The sequence below is a fragment of the Xenopus laevis genome, chromosome 4S (genome assembly GCF_017654675.1).
Source record: "Xenopus laevis strain J_2021 chromosome 4S, Xenopus_laevis_v10.1, whole genome shotgun sequence".
Lineage (NCBI taxonomy): Eukaryota > Metazoa > Chordata > Amphibia > Anura > Pipidae > Xenopus > Xenopus laevis.
Window position 1 is genome coordinate 1,302,175 of NC_054378.1, and position 20,964 is coordinate 1,323,138.

General features: G+C 40.3%; 1 protein-coding gene across 2 annotated transcripts; it reads right to left on the reverse strand.

Moving 5' to 3' along the window:
- Nucleotides 1-5,859: 5,859 nt before the first annotated feature.
- On the reverse strand, nt 5,860-19,821 carry fosl1.S (FOS-like antigen 1 S homeolog). 2 transcript variants are annotated; one of them, XM_018259976.2, is made up of 5 exons: nt 19,722-19,821; nt 16,543-16,662; nt 9,040-9,228; nt 6,983-7,090; nt 5,860-6,792 (listed from the first exon to the last, which is right to left on the reverse strand). In XM_018259976.2, the coding sequence occupies exons 2-5, from the start codon at nt 16,585-16,587 to the stop codon at nt 6,349-6,351; spliced, it is 786 nt and encodes a 261-aa protein (XP_018115465.1). In that variant the 5' UTR covers nt 16,588-16,662; nt 19,722-19,821; the 3' UTR covers nt 5,860-6,348. The 2 variants fall into 2 exon arrangements, with proteins under 2 accessions (XP_018115465.1, XP_018115464.1); XM_018259975.2 differs by lacking the exon at nt 19,722-19,821 and having other exon boundaries at nt 16,543-17,373.
- Between the last annotated feature and the right edge of the window lie 1,143 nt (nt 19,822-20,964).

Here is a 20,964-nt window from a genome sequence, read left to right on the forward strand (position 1 = left end):
GTACTACTAAAGTTTATATAAACAAGCTGCTGTGTAGCCATGGGGGCAGCCATTCAAGCACAGGATACACAGTAGATAACAGATAAGTACTACTATAGTATATATAAACAAGCTGCTGTGTAGCTGTGGGGGCAGCCATTATTACTTATTTATATAAGTCTCTGCCCCAGTGGAGCTTGCAATCTAAATGTGTATCATATTCAGGCAATATAATGGTCAATATTATGAGGAATCACTTAAACTGCCAGTTTGTTTTGGACTGTCCCACAAGAAGAGGTGGAATGAAGTCTATACTGATTAATGTTTAGTTGTACAGGTCTGCGCTGTTTAGTACAAGAAATAAGTATCATGAAATGGAATCAGAATGAGTTAATCACAAGTCTGTGTTATATTTTGTGTATAATGTAATGTTGTTGTGTAACTACTCACTGATACAGTAAGATAAATATATGTGTGAGTAATAATTGTTCTGTGCAGTCCGTATATATGACTCATGTCTGATTCAAGCCTGTGCTGTCTAATATCACATTCAGTATATCTAATAATATCTAATTATAATATATAATAATAGGACAAACTCCATAAAATCGAGTAAAAACCACAATCATACCTTTTTTCTGAGCTTTTCCCAAATCGTATGATTTTTTTGGGGGGGTTTTTCCCTAAAGGTCCGAATTTTTCCCCAAAATAGTGGGATTTTTAGGCTAATTCCAGAGAAGACCACAGAAACTTCCAAATAGAACAGGGACGTCTCCCAATGACTCAAATACAACCTTGGCACGTCTCAGACACCGGATTTTCTGATTCTGACTTTTTGCAGCATTTTTACCATTGGGACGTGTAGTTCAGTTGCGTGTCATACGCCGCTCCCACCACATGATGTCACTGTCTGTCATATAATGGCACTCGGCCGAACCTCAACTTTACATCTTGTTTTGTGCTCCCACCTGGAAACATTCAAACTTCACGATTTTTGGTGAAAACTTTTAAATGTTTCACAATTTTTTTAGTGAATTTTCCAATATCACAATTTTTCAAACATATTTCGCCATTTCACGAATATTTGGGACCTGGGGTTTTCTGGATAACGGATCTTTCCATAATTTGGATCTTTATGCCTTAAGTCTACTAGAAAATCATATAAACATGAAATAAAGCCAATAGGCTGGTTTTGCTTCCAATAAGGATTAATTATATTTTAGTTGGGATCAAGTACAAGCGACTGTTTTATTAATACAGGTATGGGATCTGTTATCCAGAATACTTGTGACCTGGGGTTTTCCACATAACGGATCTTTCCATAATTTGGATCTTCATGCCTTAAGTCTACTAGAAAATCATATAAACATGAAATAAACCCAATAGGCTGGTTTTGCCTCCAATAAGGATTAATTATATCTTAGTTGGGATCAAGTACAAGCGACTGTTTTATTATTACACAGAAAAAGGAAATCAGTTTTAAACATTTGGATAAAATGGAGTCTATGGGAGACGGCCCTTCTGTAATTTGGAACTTTCTGGATAATGGGTTTCCAGATAGCGGATCCCATACCTGTACAACCATGGATTCTATTGAGCAGAACTTAAAGTTGTAAAGAGAATTTTCGGTGCTTATATTGTATTTTTACCTTTATATGAAGTTTTTGGATGTTTTAAATGAACATATATGAAGTTTTTAGCTTTCCTTCAATGTTTTGCATTAGAAAATGCGATTGGTTGTTCCCTGATAGCGGCAGAAATAAATATAGAAAGAAAGTAAAGCAAAGCTTTAATAAAAATAATAAAAGCCTTGGACACATTCCTCCACCATAGACATTACTCGTGCCAAAACTTCACCCATAGGCTGACGTCTCTCCCATACACCCCCCTAGTCATGGTTTTCAGGGTTCTCTGTGCTATGGAAGCCCTGCAGAACTAGAAACATTCCACATACGACTAGTCAGCTCTCATTCTGACTGACAGCATCTAGAAATGACAATAATTAAAAGAAAAAATGAAGACCAACTGCAAATTATTTTAGAATTCCACTGTCTACATCACACTAAGGGGCAGATTTACTAAGCTCGAGTGAGGGTTTGAATTTAAAAAAGTTTGAAGTAAATTTTTGGGTACTTCGACCATCGAATAGGCTATATTCAACCATTCGACTTCGATTCGAAGTAAAAATCGTTCGACCCTTCGATAATCGAAGTACTGTCTCTTTAAAAAAAAACTTTGAATTCATACTTCGCCAAATTAAAGCTACCGGAGTGCAATGTTAGCCTATGGGGACCTTCCACAGCACTTTTCTAAGGTTTTTTTTGGTCAAATAAAAATCCTTCGATCGTTTGATTTTTATTCGATTGCAGAATTGCCAAATTTGTTGAAAAAACTTTGAATTCGATATTCGAATTCTGAGTTTTTTAATTCGATGGTTGAATTTCGAAGTTTTTAGTACTTAGTAAATCCGCCCCTAAAAGATGAACTGTTTTTTTTTTTTGCATCTTTCATTTCTTTTTGAATAGATGAGCGCTGAGAATGAGTTTGCACAAAACGAATCCATCTAGTTATTCATAGAAGAGTCTGCCAGGGATAATTAACAGGGGAAACCCCACCCAGCTCTGAAGTCGAAACAGAACGAGATGAGTCACAAGCAGCGATGTAACGATGAGTAATAAAAAATAAACCAAGATGAATAATTTGAAATAGGATGTGATCCATTATCTCACGCACGGCACAATTATAAAAGTCAAGGAGGAAACGTAAGAGTCACAAATGTGCACCCCCTTATTAATCATTCAGGGAGCAATTCTTCCCTGGGTCTGGCTACTGCTCTGCACCAAAGACTCTTATAGCCACGAGCAAATGTATTAGCCAGCCATAGATTCAAGGCAAAATTCCAAATGTGAAAATAAGCTGCAGAACAAAATTGCCATAAGAAAAAACGCCCATTGACTGGGTCTGGCTACACGGGCAGATTTGGGGAGATTAGTCACCAGGCAACAAATCTCCCCTTCTTCGCAGCGACTAATCTCCCCCGATTTGCCTTCCGCCGGCTAAAATGAATATCGCCTGAGGGAAGGCACACGGAGAGCTTTGTTTTCCGGAGTTGCCTGTAATTGCCTCACGAGGAAACTTCGGAAAATGAGGTGCTCCGTATGCGTGCCCCCAGGCAATTTACATTCTAGCCGGTGGAAGGCAGATTGTGGAGATTAGTCGCTGCGAATAAGAGGAGATTTGTTTCCTGGCGGCTAATCTCCCCGAATCTGCCCGTGTGGCCAGACCCGAATGCATTTGTTCAAAAAAAGTCGCCATAAGAAAAAACACCCATTGAGTTTGGGGTCAGGGCACACAGGTAGATTCGAGGAGATTAGTCTCTCTGGCAACAAATCTCTTCTTCTGGGCAACTAATCTCCCCCAACTGCCTCCCCACCAGCTAGAATGAAAAATCAGCAGCGGGATGGCACTCGCGGTGCTTCGTTTTCCGAAGATGCCCAAAGTTTCCTCGTGCCATCCTGCCGTCGGGAAGGCAGTTTGGGGAGATTAGTCGCCCTGAAAAAGAGATTAGTCGCCCCAAAGAAGAGAAGATTTGTCGCCGGGGTGCCTAATCTCCCTGAATCTGCCTGTGTGCCCCGACCCTAATGCATTTGGACAAAAAAAGTCGCCATATGAAAAAACGCCCATTGGCTTTAATGCATTTGGAGCGAGACTTAATTGTTGCACACGTAAAAATTTGTCGTGCATAAAAATTGCCACCGCTCCTTAACTTGTGTGTCTGAATGATCACAATTTAGGGGTCAAGGAGGGAATGAGAGAATTTACACCCATGTGCCGCCCATCACCCCTAATGAACACTAAGAGCGCTAGCGTTATCAGGGTGTCTGTAGGTCTCTGTGACACCTGGAAATGAAGCAAAAAGACCTGTTGCAATTTTCATAACCTGCTCCATAGTATCAGTCGCATTATAGTGGTGCATCCAATGCAAGAAGAAGATCACAGTTGTCTCTTGTTTTCTTGAAGCCTCCAATGAGCAGCCAGTAAGTATAAGGATTCAAATGTGCCAACGTGTGCTCTTATGTGCAAACCAGTATTTGGCACAGCTTTTTGCAGCCTTTGCTGGAGATCTTCTTGCTGTGGCTGCAGTCGACTTGATATTTGCATTCTGCCCCTTGCACCCACTACTATTTTTACCGTATATTTATAATAAGGTCAGCGCCAAACAGCTCCTTGTTGCGCCAAAATATCTGCTAATTTTTAAAATAAATTTTATTAAAATAGAATTTAAAAAAGTTCGAATTTCGAAGTAATTTTTTGGGTACTTCGACCATCGAATAGGGTATATTCGACCATTCGACTTCGTTTCAAACTATTCGAAGTAAAAATCGTTCGACCATTCGATAATCGAAGTACCGTCTCTTAAAAAAAAAAAAATTCGTATTCATACTTCGCCAAATTAAAGCTACCGAAGTACAATGTTAGCCTATAGGAAAATATCTGCTAATTATTAAAATAATGCAATATAATGAAGTCTATGGAACCCATGGGAATATGGTGGACATCATTATTTAGCCTTATTTACATTTGACAACAATGTATTCTGCACTTTAAGGGGTTTATGAATTAAACTCGGAATGACAAAAACTTTGTTTTTTTAGTGGGAAAAAACCCACAAATTTGTTATACCCCAAGGATGGAAAAAGTCAGAATCCAAAAATGTGGCATGTCAGCCCTGCTGAGGTTGTATATAAGTGAATGGGAGAAGTCCCAAAGATATCACCATCTCTGCTGGGTTTCGTGCAATAATATGCGGCCAAAAAGCAGAAAAAAAACGAGTTTTTGGGTGGAAAATCCCAAACATTTGTATGATTTGGCTTTTTTTCACGATTTTTTGGGAAATGTTATTGATAAATAAGGAGAAAAAAACGGTGCAGATTTGGTCGGAGTCGTTTTCAGAAAATATTGAGATCATTTCGGACTTGGATAAATGAGCCACTTAGTGAAACTTTTATTTTATATTCCAGATGTTATTGACTATTGTATTTTTATTTATTTCCTTAACCAAAGAGAAATACTTGATTTTACCTCTCAGGGCCCTGAACAGCGTATGGGGGTTTTTTTTTGTCATTAATAATCAGTAAACTTTAGTTGAGATACTACCAATGAAAGAAAAAAGAGAATTCCAATAAAATCTGCTCGTTCCATTTAGCTTGTACAAAACGCTTTCCCTAGACACATTATGATCACAAGGCAGATTTTCGGGTTAAAGGGATCCTGTCATCGGAAAACATGTTTTTTTCAAAACACATCAGTTAATAGTGCTGCTCCAGCAGAATTCTGCACTGAAATCCATTTCTCAAAAGAGCAAACAGATTTTTTTATATTCAATTTTAAAATCTGACATGGGGCTAGACATATTGTCAATTTCCCAGCTGCCCCAAGTCATGTGACTTGTGCCTGCACTTTAGGAGAGAAATGCTTTCTGGCAGGCTGCTGTTTTTCCTTCTCAATGTAACTGAATGTGTCTCAGTGGGACATGGGTTTTTTTACTATTGAGTGTTGTTCTTAGATCTACCAGGCAGCTGTTATCTTGTGTTAGGGAGCTGCTATCTGGTTACCTTCCCATTGTTCTTTTGTTTGGCTGCTGGGGGGGGGGAGGGGGTTGATATCACTCCAACTTGCAGTAAAGAGTGATTGAAGTTTATCAGAGCACAAGTCACATGACTGGGGGCAGCTGGGAAACTGACAATATGTCTAGCCCCATGTCAGATTTCAAAATTGAATATAAAAAAATCTGTTTGCTCTTTTGAGAAATGGATTTCAGTGCAGAATTCTGCTGGAGCAGCACTATTAACTGATTCATTTTATAAAAAAATTTTTTCCCATGACAATATCCCTTTAAGGAATCCACACTGAACAATCTCTTATTAATCTCTCATTAATGAAACTCGCTACAGAAAAAAACCCAAAACAAATATATTCTCAAGGGTATTTTATTTATTTATTCCACGTCAAGCACAAGTCATATAAAAATATCTTTTTAATAAATACAGAGAGAACCTGCTCTACTGCTGCTTTTATATGAGATCCTACTAAAAATGCCACTAAATGTAACACTGGCTCAGCCTTTGACTTTACCCGGCACCATATTTAAGGTGAGGCCGTCAGTTACTTGTAACCGTATAATGGACTAGAATCGTTTATTGGGAAGTAATGTCGTTTGTTAAGGGATGAAGTGATAACATGCCTTACTAAAAACTGAATAAACCCCTATACAGAGTGTCTATACAACTTTTGGGGATGGCATTCCTATTTCTAACAGGTGAATGCAGACCTGGAAGCAGACACAGTGAAAATGTGTTTGTTTCTTTTCTATAGCATCAGTAGGCTGTTAGAACTGACAGAACAGGGACTTTGCTCTCCGCTGCTGCTGCTGCTGCTTCTGCTCAACCTTCGGTGGGCGGTGGAACATGATTCTTGGGGACCAGGATAAGTGAAAAGTGAGTTTGGAGTAAAAGGAGTAATGGATGGGGTCTTCATGAGTGTTGGGGTGTGTAGGGCCTCTGGCTCAAGAAGTGTCTCGCTCAGCTCTATTCGGGGAAGGTTGACTTTGGGTCCCCGGGGTGGCTCTTCGTGTGGCTCTTCCTTGACCAGCCTGGACTTGTCCACTTGCTGGACGTTGTGATTGGAGGAGGCAGGGAACTTGCATAAAGGCTGATGCACCTCAAAGATGAGTTCCAGCTTATCTTTCTGCTTCTGGAGCTCAGCAATTTCTTTGTGGAGAGTTGACTTCTCTTCTTCAAGTTTGTCTGTTTCCTGTTGAAAATAAAAAGTATCATCAAGAATTGTTTATTGTGCCCCAATTCACCCTTGTCTCAGAACAACCTCCTTTCCTTGTAGCCCAAGGTTCTCTCCGAATCATGTGTCCGCCCCATTCAATTCCCTCACTGTGACCCACAATTGTGCTTCTCATCCACTTCTCATGTATCTCGATTATTTGACTTACTGCCTGCAGGTAATCTGTCAGCTCCTTGCGACGGTTACGACACTTTGCTGCCGCCACTTTGTTTCTCTCACGTCGCACTTGTCTTCTCTCGTCTTCCTCTGGTGAGAGCTGTGAGAAAACACAAGATTCTATTAGCCAATGTATAGAAATGTTGGGAAATGTGTGTAAGGGAGGTGGTTTGGCACTGCCACTTCCCACGAAATCCCTTTGGTGTTTGTTGTTAAGGGGCGGCATGAAGGAATAGCGCCGGCTCATGAATGAAGGGATTGGCAGTGATTGTGAGTCTGTGAGTCAGTCATTAATGTTTATCCCTCAATAACAAAGTGACGTTTGGCACCACCAGCCTCTTCTTTCCCAACGTGACTCACTCCGCTGCTCATGAGTCGCCTAAGAACTGTTTCCGCAGCATTTGTAATTGGGCTTTAAGTTGTAATCGTGTTTCTGCAGACTCATAATATAAACAGCAAAATACTCTTGTTTTAGACAGGGAAATAGACAGGTGAACGTTGAAGTCAATCTTTGAGACTGTATATCCATTATTATATGTTTATATCACATGGGCATGGCACAAATGATCAGCCTATTACAGGGGTCGTTACCTTCCAAACACTTTTTTTTCAGTTCACTTGATTTCAGATTGTTCCCCAGAAATAAAGACTTTTATCAATTACTTTCCATTATTTATTTTTTACCGTTTTTTTCAAAATCTAAGTTTTAAAGGATAAGTAAACCTTTAAAATAAGTGAATGTAAAACTGATGAGGGGGGTATTCTAAGAACTTTTGTCATTTAAATTCATTATTTATTTACTTTTCATCCCAAGATATTAAGGGATACATATGCTGTTAATATGAATGAATTTTGTTACAACAGCGCCACCTGCTGGTCAGTTTCCCACCAGTCTGACCAGCAAGTAGTCAAGGAAGTTGTCAGGAGAAAGAAAGAGGCTGATCTTCTTCTGCTTAGGAAAGATGTGAGAAAGGTTTCTAATTTTATTCCTAAGCAGAAGAACATCAGCCTCTTTCTTTCTCCTGACAACTTCCTTGACTACTTGCTGGTCAGACTGGTGGGAAAATGACCAGCAGGTGGCGCTGTTGTAACACAATTCATTCATATTAACAGCACATGTATCCCTTAATATCTTGGAATTAAAAGAAAATAATTAATGAATTTAAATTACAAAAGCTCTTAGAATAGCCCCCTTATCAGTTTTGCATTCGCTTATTTTAAAGGTTTACTTATCCTTTAAGTTTAATATCCCTGTCTCTGGTGTTTGAGCCTGGCAGTAGAGTCCTGCAGCGGGTCAGGTACCAGCAAAAAAAGCGGGCACCCTGCAGAATGCGGGTAGGATTTTTAGGTGCAGGTATACCCACAGGTCTGCGGGTTGCGGGTCTCATCTAAATTTCTTATCTTATGTTATATGTAGTCTATATTTTACTCCTTTTAAAGTTTTACAAAACTTGTTTCTGTCCCCGCCCACTTTTGAAGACATCACTTCCAGTTTGATGGTGGTCGGTGGGTCGGGTTGCGGATAAGGCAGTGGCGGGTCTGGGTCGGGTAGCGGATCAAAGTGAGTAAATATGCGGGTTGCAGTTCGGTTTGCAGGCTGCGGGTTCAGGTCTTAGAAATTGGTTCCGCGCAGGACTCAATGTGGCAGCTCAGTAATTCAGGTGCAGACTCTAAACTGTTACAATTTGGCTACATTAGTTGATCCATTTCTCAGGACTATCAGTAACTATTGTATCAAGTCTAACAGCTGCCTGTAATGAAACCCAGAGATTCTGCTCAGCAGGGACAAAGATAAGAAATGGATCAACTAAATGTATCCATTTAGAACAGTTTACAGGGTCTGCGACCCCTTCTCCCAGAGCTGCTTTTGTTTACACTTCAATATTAGAAAAACGTTCACGCATAAAAAATAGAAAGCAGTTGGAAAACATTGTTATTTCTGGTGAACCATCTGAAAACTAGGGGTTTGAAGGTGAACAACCCCTTTAAAAAGAGACAGCAGTTAATTAAATTGAAATATTAATATCACAAGTGTAAAAAAACACTCACATGTTCTCCATTTCTCCTTCGCCCCATATTCAAGACCCCTCCCAGGTTGTGGATCACCCCATGCCGAGGGCTTTGATATGGTGGTAAGTTGAGGGGTCGCGCACTTGGGTGGATCATCCAGTTAAAGTCTTGACTTGAGGTGATGGCCGTTAGTGTTGGGATAAAGGGACTGGAGGACGAGTGATACTTCTGTACAGGAAGAAGATAAAGGTCAATGTGATGTTTATTTAGAAGACATTTCTACACTGTTTCACTGGTACAATCACATATAATCCAATGACTTATCAGAATCAACAGGGGTGCAGTTTATTAATAATAATAATAATAATAATAAGTGATATTACACACTGAACATGGGTTGATTATCTGTAGATACTTGGTAGTATTCTTGGATAAAGTGCTGCAGATATTTCACTCTCTTTTAAGTTTTATCCAACCTTTTTCTTTATTGAGATTTTACAACCATAGCAATTAAAGTTTTATCCAACCTTAAACGGGAAATAACTCCAAAAGAAAAGAGAGAAAGTCGAGACAAGTAGAAGAGTTTTGCTGGACAATATGAAGAAATAACTTGTAGGCACCGTGGGTTAACGAGACAACATTATCTGAACTATTGTGATTTAATAACAGACTGGAACTTTTATGAGATACAGAAGAGGTTGGTTTCGGCCAACTCATCCTCCTATATAGACATATATAAGTCCTTACGTAGGACTACATAGTCTTATATAAAGGAAAACAAACCAATACGTTGTGTATGAAAGTTCTCGTTCCTCCAGGTCACGGTAGATCTGTAGAAATAAGTCAAATCAACTGGACTCGCTGTGGTTTTCTTCAAGACGTTTCAGCAGTCACCCCAGGGGCTTTTTCAATTCCGAGAATTCTCAGTCGGTTGATTTGACTAATTTCTATAGATAAACCAATAAGTTGTACATTTCCCAATACCGGACACTAGAAATTCCACTAACCTGACAATGAAAAGACCAGCAAAGAAAATATCTTCATTTTTATAAATGACCAAACCTCCGACATCTAAAAACCATCTTTTTATATAGTTCTATATACCTGTTAGTGATGCGCGGGACCTGCGGGTTTAGCCACGGGTCGGGCGGGTTCGACCTCGCACTGCTCCTCGCGGGTGGTGGGCGGGTGGGGGTTGAGCTCTTCTCCTGCTCTCCCTGCCCGACACCTTCAAATTGCGGCTTCCGATTTTATAGTCTTGCGTCTGCTCACCCCGCCCTTTTTGTGGCGTCATTGTGACATCATCGGCGGGTCTATAAAAGGACCCCGGAAGCGCGGGCGCAGGTTGGAGCAGGGCGGGTTAGGGTCGGGTGCAGGTCAGGAAAACCCTGACCTGCACATCACTAATACCTGTATAGTTTTCTACAGTTTTTGATCTGGATTTTTAGAGGCACATTTATTAAGGTTCGAATTTTGAATTCATGTGAGTTTTTTTTAAACTTGATTTACCTCAAAATTCGATTGGGGGGTTATTTATTTAAAAAAAATTAAATATCTCAAACTCAAGATGAATTTTATCGACACAAACTCGAATCGAAGTCGATGCGACCAAACTTGAATGGAGTTTTTTCTCCAAAATGTCAGGAAGGCGAATGAAGTCTTCAGATTGGTCACTGGACCTCTCCCTTTGGGGCTCATTTATAAACAGTCGGCCAAATTTGCACCTGGGCAGTAACCCATAGCAACCAATCAGTGATTAGCATTTTACAGCCAGCTGCAGGTTGAGCACTGAAAGCAATCATCTGATTGGTTGCCATGGGTTACTGCCCAGGTGCAAATTTGTCCGACTGTTGATAAATGAGCGCCATTGACTTATACATGAATTTGGCAGGTTTTAGGTGGAGAATATTCCAATTCAAATTCTTAAAGGGCCAGAGTTTGATCAATCTCAAAAATCTAAATTGAATCGAGTTTGGATAATTCATTAGTCGAATTTGACAGTTTAGAACAGGGATCCCCAACCTTTTGGACCTGTGAGCAACATTTAGAAGTAAAAGGAGTTGGGGAGCAACACTAGCATGAAAAATGTTCTTGGGGTGCCAAATAAGGGCTGTGATTGGCCATTTAGTAGCCCCTATGTGGATTGTCAACCTACATTGAGGCTCTGTTTGGCAGTACACCTGGTTTTTATGTAACAAAAACTTGCCTCCAAGTCTGGATTCAAAAATAATCTCCTGCTTTGAGACCACTGGGAGCAACATCCAAGGGGTTGGAGAGCAACATGTTACTCACGAGCTACTGGTTGGGGATCACTGGTTTAGACCATAAAAAAAATGGAAACTTTGAATTGAATGCGCTATTCTAAATATCTTTACTTCCTTGTACATCAGGGTTACTGATACCACTACTGAATGTAATAAGAATGTATAACAGAGATGATTTGGGCACCTTGAATTCTGAGTAATTCCACCTGTTCTCATATTAAAGAACTACTCACACATGCCATTGAGATTATATATGTTTATATTATAAGTGATGATGCTTGATCCATTTTTGAAGGAGGGTGTAGCCTGTTTAGGACATTCTGTACCATGAATTCCGTCAGCAGCAGCAGCAGCAAAAGTGAGTCACAAACGTGTGTTACCTGCAGCCACAATCCTTAAATAAAACTGCCTCTTCCCAGGAATAAGAAGAGCAGCTAATCTGAGAGAATATAATCAGGTCTACTAAATAGATACATAGAAATAGATACCACAAGTAATAATAATGATATTTCGAATGGGATTTGCAGCAACAAAATCTCTTATGTAAACACATTAACTGGGGCTTAGAAGAAGATTGATGGAGTTTTCATTAATGTAGCCAAGATGCAGGATAAAATAGCTTTTCACTATTCCCTAGTCAAAGTATACAAAAAATAGGTCGAAATTCAAATTCAGTTCGAAAATTCACCTCAACCTTTCATAAATCTGCCCATAAGAGACAAATTTCCGGGTTTTAACCCAGAAATTTGTTATTGTTAGTGAAGGTAGCGCTATTGCACTTATTGCGCTAGTGATGCGGCCCCCCTTTGACCCCCCTCCGACAAGGATTGACACCTGTCCGGTTTGAACCCGGTTTTTTAAAGGGTTGCCCGGGTCAAAACTGCCTGCCCTGTTTTCCAAATTAGGAAAACTGGGCAGGATTTTCTATGATTGATGTGGCGATCGAGCAATCACCACGTCATAGCGTCGCCCCTGACCTCACGCCCCCATGATATCACAAATCTGCCCCATTACATTTTAGCCCGCCCCCAACACGTCACAATCCCGCCCCCTGCCTGTAGTTCCACCGCACAGAAGGTGCAACCCTAGGTCCGACGCTAATGTTTTAACCTCAGAGTGGGAGAGGGGGCGGCACCGGGCTGCTTAGGTGGCATCAGCCCCAGGATCACCCCAGACATATGTAAGAATGTTTAATAGACGTTTGCAAACACAAAAACACCTAGACAGAAGACAGTAGTCCCTTGCTCGCTCTGTGAGCAGGTATTGGCTACATTCAGGGTCGGAGGGACCATCGGGGCTGCTTCATCAGGGCCCCCCTCTGCCGCAGGCCCCCCTCACCGCGCATGTTTTGCTGCGACCGGCTGGTTGTGGCAGAAAGGGGTAAAAACAGAAAATGGGTGCGGATCTGGGCCGGGTTTTTCCTGTTGGCCCAGTCCGACTCATTTCTTGCTTCATTTCACTACTTTCTCTTCAGGAGGAGGGAAACCTCAATATTATTTACCTTGATTACAAGTTTTACAGCATTTTACACCATTTTGTTGTACTTCCACAAATAAATAATACATAGTTACCCTGATTTTACACAATTTCCCTTATATTACATTCTCCTGATTTTACACCAATAAATATTACATAATTGCCCTGATTTTACATAATTTCCCTCCTATTACATGGTCCCCTGAAAAATGATGAAAATGGGGGTTTCTATTGTACATCATTTTGTTTTTATGCCCCCACCTAGACACCCACCCCCAAAGCAGCTGGCAAGGCAAGAATAACCAACCTGCAGCCCTCTAGTTGAATGAGGATGCTGGGAGAAAGAAAGCATGAATCTGTGAGATCCCTTGTTAGGATACCAACTTTAATTTAAAAAATTTAAATAAATTTTTTTAATGAGAAATGGATATCTCTGTATAATCTAGAAAAGGTAGGCGACAGCTTGTGTACAAGGTAGAGTCCTGCAGCGGGTCGGGTACCTGCAAAAACCGGCGGTAAAATGCGGGTTGCAGGTAGAAGTTTTTGGAGCGGGTATAGACGCACGTCGGCGGTTCTCTAGGTTTGCGGTTCGGGTCGCGGGTCTTCTCAATAGCGAGTTTTACACCTTTTTTCTGATCACGCCTACTTCCGGTTTACAATGACTACACTTCCTGTTTTACTCCTTTTTTTCTGATCACGCCAACTTCTAATGAAGTCACTTCCGTTTTAAAATGACAGCACTTCCTGTTTTACTCCTTTTTTCTGATCACGCCAACTTCTAATGATGTCACTTCCGGTTTACAATGACAGCACTTCCTGTTTTACTCCTTTTTTTCTGATCACGCCAACTTCCAATGATGTCACTTCCGGTTTACAATGACAGCACTTCCTGTTTTACTCCTTTTTTCTGATCACGCCAACTTCTAATGATGTCACTTCCGGTTTACAATGACAGCACTTCCTGTTTCTTGATGGTCAGTGGGTTGCGGATTGGGCTGGGAATAAGGTACTTGCAGGTCGGGTAGCGGGTCTAAGCGGGTAAGTCTGTGGGTTGCGGGTCCGGGTCATACTCAATAAGTATTAGTAGAAGACTGCAATGATTTTCCTGCTCATGAGTGCCCATGCAGAATTGAGTTCTCTGTAGGCAATGAAATCCCTGCTACTTTATTTTTTATAAGTATAGGTAACACAATCTAAAGCATTTTATGTTTATCTTTTCTAGAAATCCAGAAAGCTCCAATTTACAAGTAGGCCATCTCCCAAACAATCCTTTTTATACAAAGAATTACATATATTATTTTTTACATTTCCTTTTTCTCTGTAATAATAAAACAGAAGCTCGTACTTCACCCTAATTAAGCTGAATGAATCGATTGTATATTGATGGAAAACCCCATTGGTTTATTTCACGCTTAAATAATTATTAGCAGATTTTTGGTTTGGTGATACAAATCACACAAAGATCATTTATCAGATATTTAAAAAATCCTTTATCCGGAAAACCCAGAGTCCCAAGAATTCCAGATCACAAATCCAGTACCTGTATTTAATAATAATAATAATAATATTTTAAGGTAACTCATTGGAAAGACAAATTATTCAGTACAGGTTATCCAGAAACCCAACATCCAGAAAGATATATTTAATCCTAACTGGAAGCAAAATGATCCTTTTGATTTTAATTCATGTTTAAATGATTAGACTTAAGACCCATGTCCAGAGCATTGTGGATAACAGGTCCCATACATGTACATGCAAAACGTATAGCAAAAGGCAGACCCCATATATGTGGGTTCTATTGACCTCGCAACAACTGAGCTCTGGAAATGCCTTTCATTTTTAAAACTGATGAAATAGATCTTTTGATGATTCTATGACCAGGAATAAAGTGCCTGTCTTGTGTCAGTCAATCTACTAGAGATCATTAAAAGTGGTGCTTAGAATACAATACCACTAAATGATGATTCATCTGTAGCATGGTCTGTTCACTAACACACCTCCCAACATTTTGGAAGTAAAAATAGGGACAACATTTTTTTTTCTCGTACGTAGAACAGCTAATTTGTTGACCACACCCCTTTCTGTGGTCACACCCCCTAATTACCATGTTCATTTTACAAAATTTGGCAGGTTTTGAAAGTTTGAAACTGTGTTTTTGTGGCTCAAAGTTGTTACAAAGTATCTTATTTGCACCTGTTAGCTGTTCTGGGCTCTCTGCTAAAAGCCAATTAAGTGAGAAACTTTGTTTCTTTTTCTGGCTGTTCAGTGCAGAGAAAAGAGGGACTTTCCAGTACAAATGAGGGACTGCGGGTTGAGCCGTCAAAAGAGGGACAGTCCCTCTGAAAAAGGGACAGTTGGGAGGTATGCACTAGGCGTGGCACAAAGGCTAATGGGATGCACCAATCAGGTAGCCAAGTGCTCCTGGAAATGATTTTGAAATGTTGGCAGCCATGCAAAGTCTCTTTTACCAGCAGTCTGAATTGCATTTAAAAGAATATTGTTGTAAAACAGGATATTAACTGAACAAAACTGAAATAAATCAAACTAATTGAGATACTGGAGGGGGCAAGGTTTAAGTGGCCATCCATAAAATGCATTTCCTATGAGAAATGCCCTTCTACTATCTAAAGATCTGTTTATAAGTTATATAGAAATGTTAGCTCCTGTACCCAGAAATGAGAAATAGCTTCATGGTGCTGATATCAAGCCAATCAGTAGGTTTCCCACAACTGCTTTAGAAACAGGCGCATTCTGCACCTATAAATATCCACAAGTAACAAACATTACCTCACCTGCTTACGGGATAAATAATATAAGAAGATAATAATATAGATAGAGAGATAGATAGATGATAGATAGAGACAGATAGATAGATGTTAGATAGATATAGACATAGATAGATAGATAGATGATAGATAGATAGATAGATAGATAGATGATTGATATATATATAGATAGATACATAGAGAGAGAGAGAGAGAGAGAGAGATACTGAAAATAGATAGATAGAATAGATAGATAGATGATAGATAGATATAGAGATAGATAGATAGATAGATAGATAGATAGATGATTGATATATATATAGATAGATACATAGAGAGAGAGAGAGAGAGCGAGAGAGAGATACTGAAAATAGATAGATAGATAGAATAGATAGATGATAGATATAGAGATAGATAGATATAGAGATAGATAGATAGAATAGATAGAGGATAGATAGAGGATAGATAGATGATAGATAGAAGATAGATCAATAGGTACATAGATGGATGGATGAATGAATGATAGATTGATAGGTAGATGATGGATATATATAGATAGGTAGATAGATAGATCAATAGATAGATAAATAGGTAGGTAGATAGATATAGATAGGTGGATAGATAAATATGTATATAAGGTATAGCTGGATAGATAGATAGATTATAGATTATAGATAGATATAGAGATACGTTATAGATAGAAAGATAGATCAATAGGTAGATAGATGGATAGATCAATAGATAGATAATAGATAGGTAGATAGATATATAGATAGATGATAGATAGATAATGTATGGATAGATAATAGAAAATCTAAACAAGAGACTGAATTGCATATATGGAAAAAGCAAAGTTATTAAGTGAATTTGCTTAACTTACTGTATAATCATATATATATATATATATATATATATATAAATAAATAAAACCATCTATAAACTATATATAGTGTGTGTATAGAGTACAGTACAAATGAATGTTATATATATATATAGTGTCGCTATTGTGACTGTGGATGGATTGAGCAATAACTCACCTGCTGAGTATCCTCGCTTGGGTTCAATCTGACGCTGTGTCCCATTCCTGAAGTTCCTATAATTGGGGAGGATCCGGAGGTGTGTGGGCTGTGGCTGCTGCTGCTGCACCCTAAATGTGACTGAGGGAAGGCTCCAGTGAAATCTCTGTACATGTTCTGGATCCTCACTCCTCTACAGTTTCACTCACTCTGACTCACACTCCTCCCAGTGTAAAGTTTATGAATGGAGAGCGGCAGACTTCACTACATACAGGAGGGGTGGACTTTGCTTGTCAGCTTTGCTAAACTGCGTTGACAGATCCTTTAAATAGGTCGAGTACGATGTATCACAGATAATAACCCTGTACCAATTCTAACTGTGTAATAACTGAATACTAAATGTTCCTTGAAGCAACGGAGGAGAATCGTTTTTGGCAATAACTCCCCCTGTTTGTAACCCACAGTTGGTACAGTCTCGGAGTTACCAACAGGCCTGTGACGTACATACCCATATATGGTATACTTCCTCCAGCCAAAGGAAAGCCCTTTGCTACAAATGTTATTTGCTTCTGCTATTTCCAGAGTGGAAAGGAAATTATAGGTAAAGCTCTGTCGCTACAAAGGCACCAAGAAAAGCAAATAGTTCTGGGAAATGATGCCTGTTTGTAAGCCCAGGGCTGCGCTTTTGTTTTACCTTCACCTTCACACGTTTGGGCAGAATTTATGGGAAACACACAGGTGAGAATCACTCGCTTCTTCTAAACGACACTTGTTTATATTGTGATTATATTGTGATTAAAACCTTCTTCTTCTGACTCTTTCCAGATCTCAAATGGGGTCACTGACCCCCTCTTAAAAACAAATGCTCTGTAAACCTACAAATTTAGTTATTGTTACTTTTTTATTACTCAACTTTCTATTCAGGCCTCTCCTATTCATTTTACAGTCTCTTATTCAAATCAGTGCATGGTTACTCGGGGAATTTGGACCCTAGCAACCACACTGCTGAAAATGCAAACCAATTTATAATTTTGCCATAAAGGTCTCTGGCTGATGCTTTTACATGACCTTTCTTACCCCATTTTTTCCCTATGAGGGGGCTGCCATATTTGTGCAGCATTAGAAACTCTGACAGGTTAAAAGATCAGTAACATAAAAAAAAATGTAAAAAAAAAAATTTGTTTTTAATGAAAAAAAAAAAACACCAAGACAGTTTTAATTTTAAATTTGCAAAATCTTTATTAAGAAACAACTTACAGATTCTCCGCTTGCGCTCCTCTTCAGAAACGGCGTCAGGGTAACAATCCATTGTGCAGTGCTGATTACTCCTCCCTGGCTATCTCCTATAAGGAAGGCAGGGAGGAGTAATCAGCGCCGAACGGTGGATCGTCACCCTGTCGCCGTTTCTGAAGAGGAGCGCAAGCTGAGGAACGGTAAGTTGTTTCTTAATAAACACTCTGCAAATTTAAAATTAAAATTGTCTTGGTGTTTTTTTTAACTTTTATTAAGTAGAAACAAATTTTTTTTTATGTTACTGGTCCTTTAAGAAGGGACGGTCAGGTTGACAAAACAGTCAGATTTAGGAACTTCAAGTGACAATTAGTTACAGAAACAGAACTATCAAGGAAAAACCATCAACATGACCATGGTCGACATGGGGGCCCCTCCAGCACCCACTGCTGCGCCGGCTCACGGAGCCACCTTTGTGCACTTGTGTGAGTCTGCGTGTATACACTGCACTGAGTATAACTGAGTATACACAGCACTGAGTATACACGACACTGAGTATACACGACACTGAGTATGCACGACACTTAGTATGCACGACACTTAGTATGCACGGCACTGAGTATACACGGCACTGAGTATGCACGGCACTGAGTATGCACGGCACTGAGTATACACGACACTGAGTATACATGCAATGGTTTTGCCGCAACCAGCCAACAAAAGGAGGTGGCAGCATTAGAAGTGGATCTGGGTGCTGATCTGAGCCGGTGGGGCCCACAAGAGTCGGGGGACCACTGGGTTTTTTCCCTGGTCAGTCCGACCCTAAACATAACCTATAGGTAACTTTTCATGTAGATTAATAATTTTGAAATGAATTAATAAATTGAGTGTCAGTACCACTTTAAGGAGATATTATTGTAGTTCCCCAAATGATCGATATGAAGTGACGGGACTTTTAGTAGAGTTTATGTTCTGTACGTGACCCTCTGTTCTACTTCACTCACATATAGAGAGATATATAGAGATATAGAGAGATATATATAGAGATATAGAGAGATATAGAGAGATATAGAGAGATATATATAGAGATATAGAGAGATATATATAGAGATATAGAGAGATATAGAGAGATATAGAGAGATATATATAGAGATATAGGTGTGTGTGACTCACAGGTCTGCTTGCTAATAGTACTGACAAGTGTCTGTGAATGTGTGTATCTGAGTGTGAGTCTGAGAGTGAGTGTCAATGAGTGTAATTCTGAGTGAGAGTGGGTCTGAGTGAGAGAGTCTAAAGGTGGTCATACACGGAGAGATCCGCTCGTCTGGCCATGTCGCCAAACGAGCGCATCTCTCGCCAATCGTTCCCACCTTGAGGTGGCCAATATTGGGCTGATCCGATTGTGGGCCCTAGGGCCCAACGATCGGATCCTAACAAACGGGAACGGGCTGTCGGATCGCGGGACCGCATCAACAAACGGATGCAGCCGCGATCCGACAGGATTTTTAGTCCCATCCGATCGAGATCTGCCCGACTTTTGGGCAGTTCTCGATCGGGGAAGCCTGTCAGGGGGCCGACTCGGTCTGTCTCCAACTTTTATCGGCCCGTGTATGGCCACCTTTAGTGAGTGAGTGAGTATGAGTGAGTATGAGAGTGAGTGAGTGGGTATGAGTATGAGTGTGAGGGTATGAGAGTGAGTATGAGTGGGGGTCGGGCAGGTGAGCGGTAGAAGTTCAGTGTGACAGAAGAAGGAGGAGGGAAGTGAAGAGAAACAGAGCGAGTATGTAGATTATATAGAGGAATAGAATTCGCCGGTATTTGTGAGAAACAGATAAAGTGCTGAGGCAGGAGAAGGGTTAACACTTGACTCTTTCACGTTCTCAGCCAACAACTCGTCTGTCTCTCCCCATCCCCCCCGGACAGTCACGGCTTGTCCCTCTCTCGGGAGCCCCGGGATCCGACTGTCTCACCCTCACGTGATCCTCTCCTTTCCCGTAACTTCTGACTCAGCCCCGCGTCACCTCTCCCTGCTCCCGCCCTTCTTGTGACAGGCGCAGCGGTGGGCCAATAGGAAGCGAGAGAGGGAGAAGGAGGGCGGGCGCGTTGTCTGGTTCTTATTATGTCACGTGACGAGATAATGTTACAACCGGGGAAAGAGCGAAAGGCCACGAGGCAGATAGAATTGTTCTCTAAAACGGTCACATATGGACTCACGGGACTCTGATATCGATTATTTATTGGGGGAGGGGCGAGTTAAAGCGGAAGTGCTCTGACAGCAGCAGCGGAAGTTACAGTGAGGGACAGATGTAGTGGCAGGAAGTGAGGGACAGTCACCTGAAGTGATTCCAAGTGATGAGTAGGAGGTGTCAGGTAAATAGGGGCTGCGCCTATAGTGTTGTAATCTACTGTAATCTACTGGCAGTTCTCTGTATATATATATATATCTATCTATGTGTATTAGGGAAACACCTAATTCTGGATTCAGTTCAGGATTTGAATTCAGCGGAATCCTTGTGTTTGGCCAATCCCAATACTAATTTTGAAGTGTGAAGGGAAATCATGTGACTTTTTGTCACAAAACAAGGAAGTCAAAAACATTTTCCCCCACCTTTTCCTGCCCCTAATTTGCATGTGCAAAATGGGATTTGGTCAGGTATTCGGACAAATGATCTCGCAGGATTCATGGATTTCTGCCAAATCCCAAAAAGTGCATTGGGTGCATCCCTAATGTTAATATATAGATCTTTGTTTTTATACGGGTTGTGCTAATCCAATAAGAACAGTGGGTACATAATTATAATGTAAATGTTTCAGTGAGTCCTGACACAAATGACATCCGTAAACGTGGCCGTTACACTATAAGAGCCGACCTTTCTCCTGTTATGCCCACCAAAGGCAGAGAAATATCAGGCTAATCCAATCAATTGACTTTAGGGCCAAAAGTTCAGAATACAGTGATGGGAATGGGCACTGACGGACCACTTCAACTAGCCAATGTGATCCTCCGTAGCCAGGGAAATCAAACCTGCCAGATTGATATAGACCAGATATGAGTTGAGGCTACGGTTGCCACCTAGCCTGTATTTTACCAGCCTGGCCAATAAAAAAGATGGTTGACACTCAAGGTAAATGAGATTTACCAGTTTGAACGTTATAAGTCGGATAGCAGTCAACCAAAGCAGCAGAAGAATTTAGCTCTTAAATGGTTTTATT

Coding starts and splice junctions, on each gene's coding strand:
- fosl1.S (XM_018259975.2), bottom strand. CDS start 16,695: ATGTACAGAGATTTCACTGGAGCCTTCCCTCAGTCACATTTAGGGTGC. Junction 7,091..9,039: donor GAAGGAGAAATGGAGAACAT/GTGAGTGTTTTT, acceptor GTTTTCTCACAG/CTCTCACCAGAGGAAGACGA. Junction 6,793..6,982: donor TGACAGATTACCTGCAGGCA/GTAAGTCAAATA, acceptor TATTTTCAACAG/GAAACAGACAAACTTGAAGA.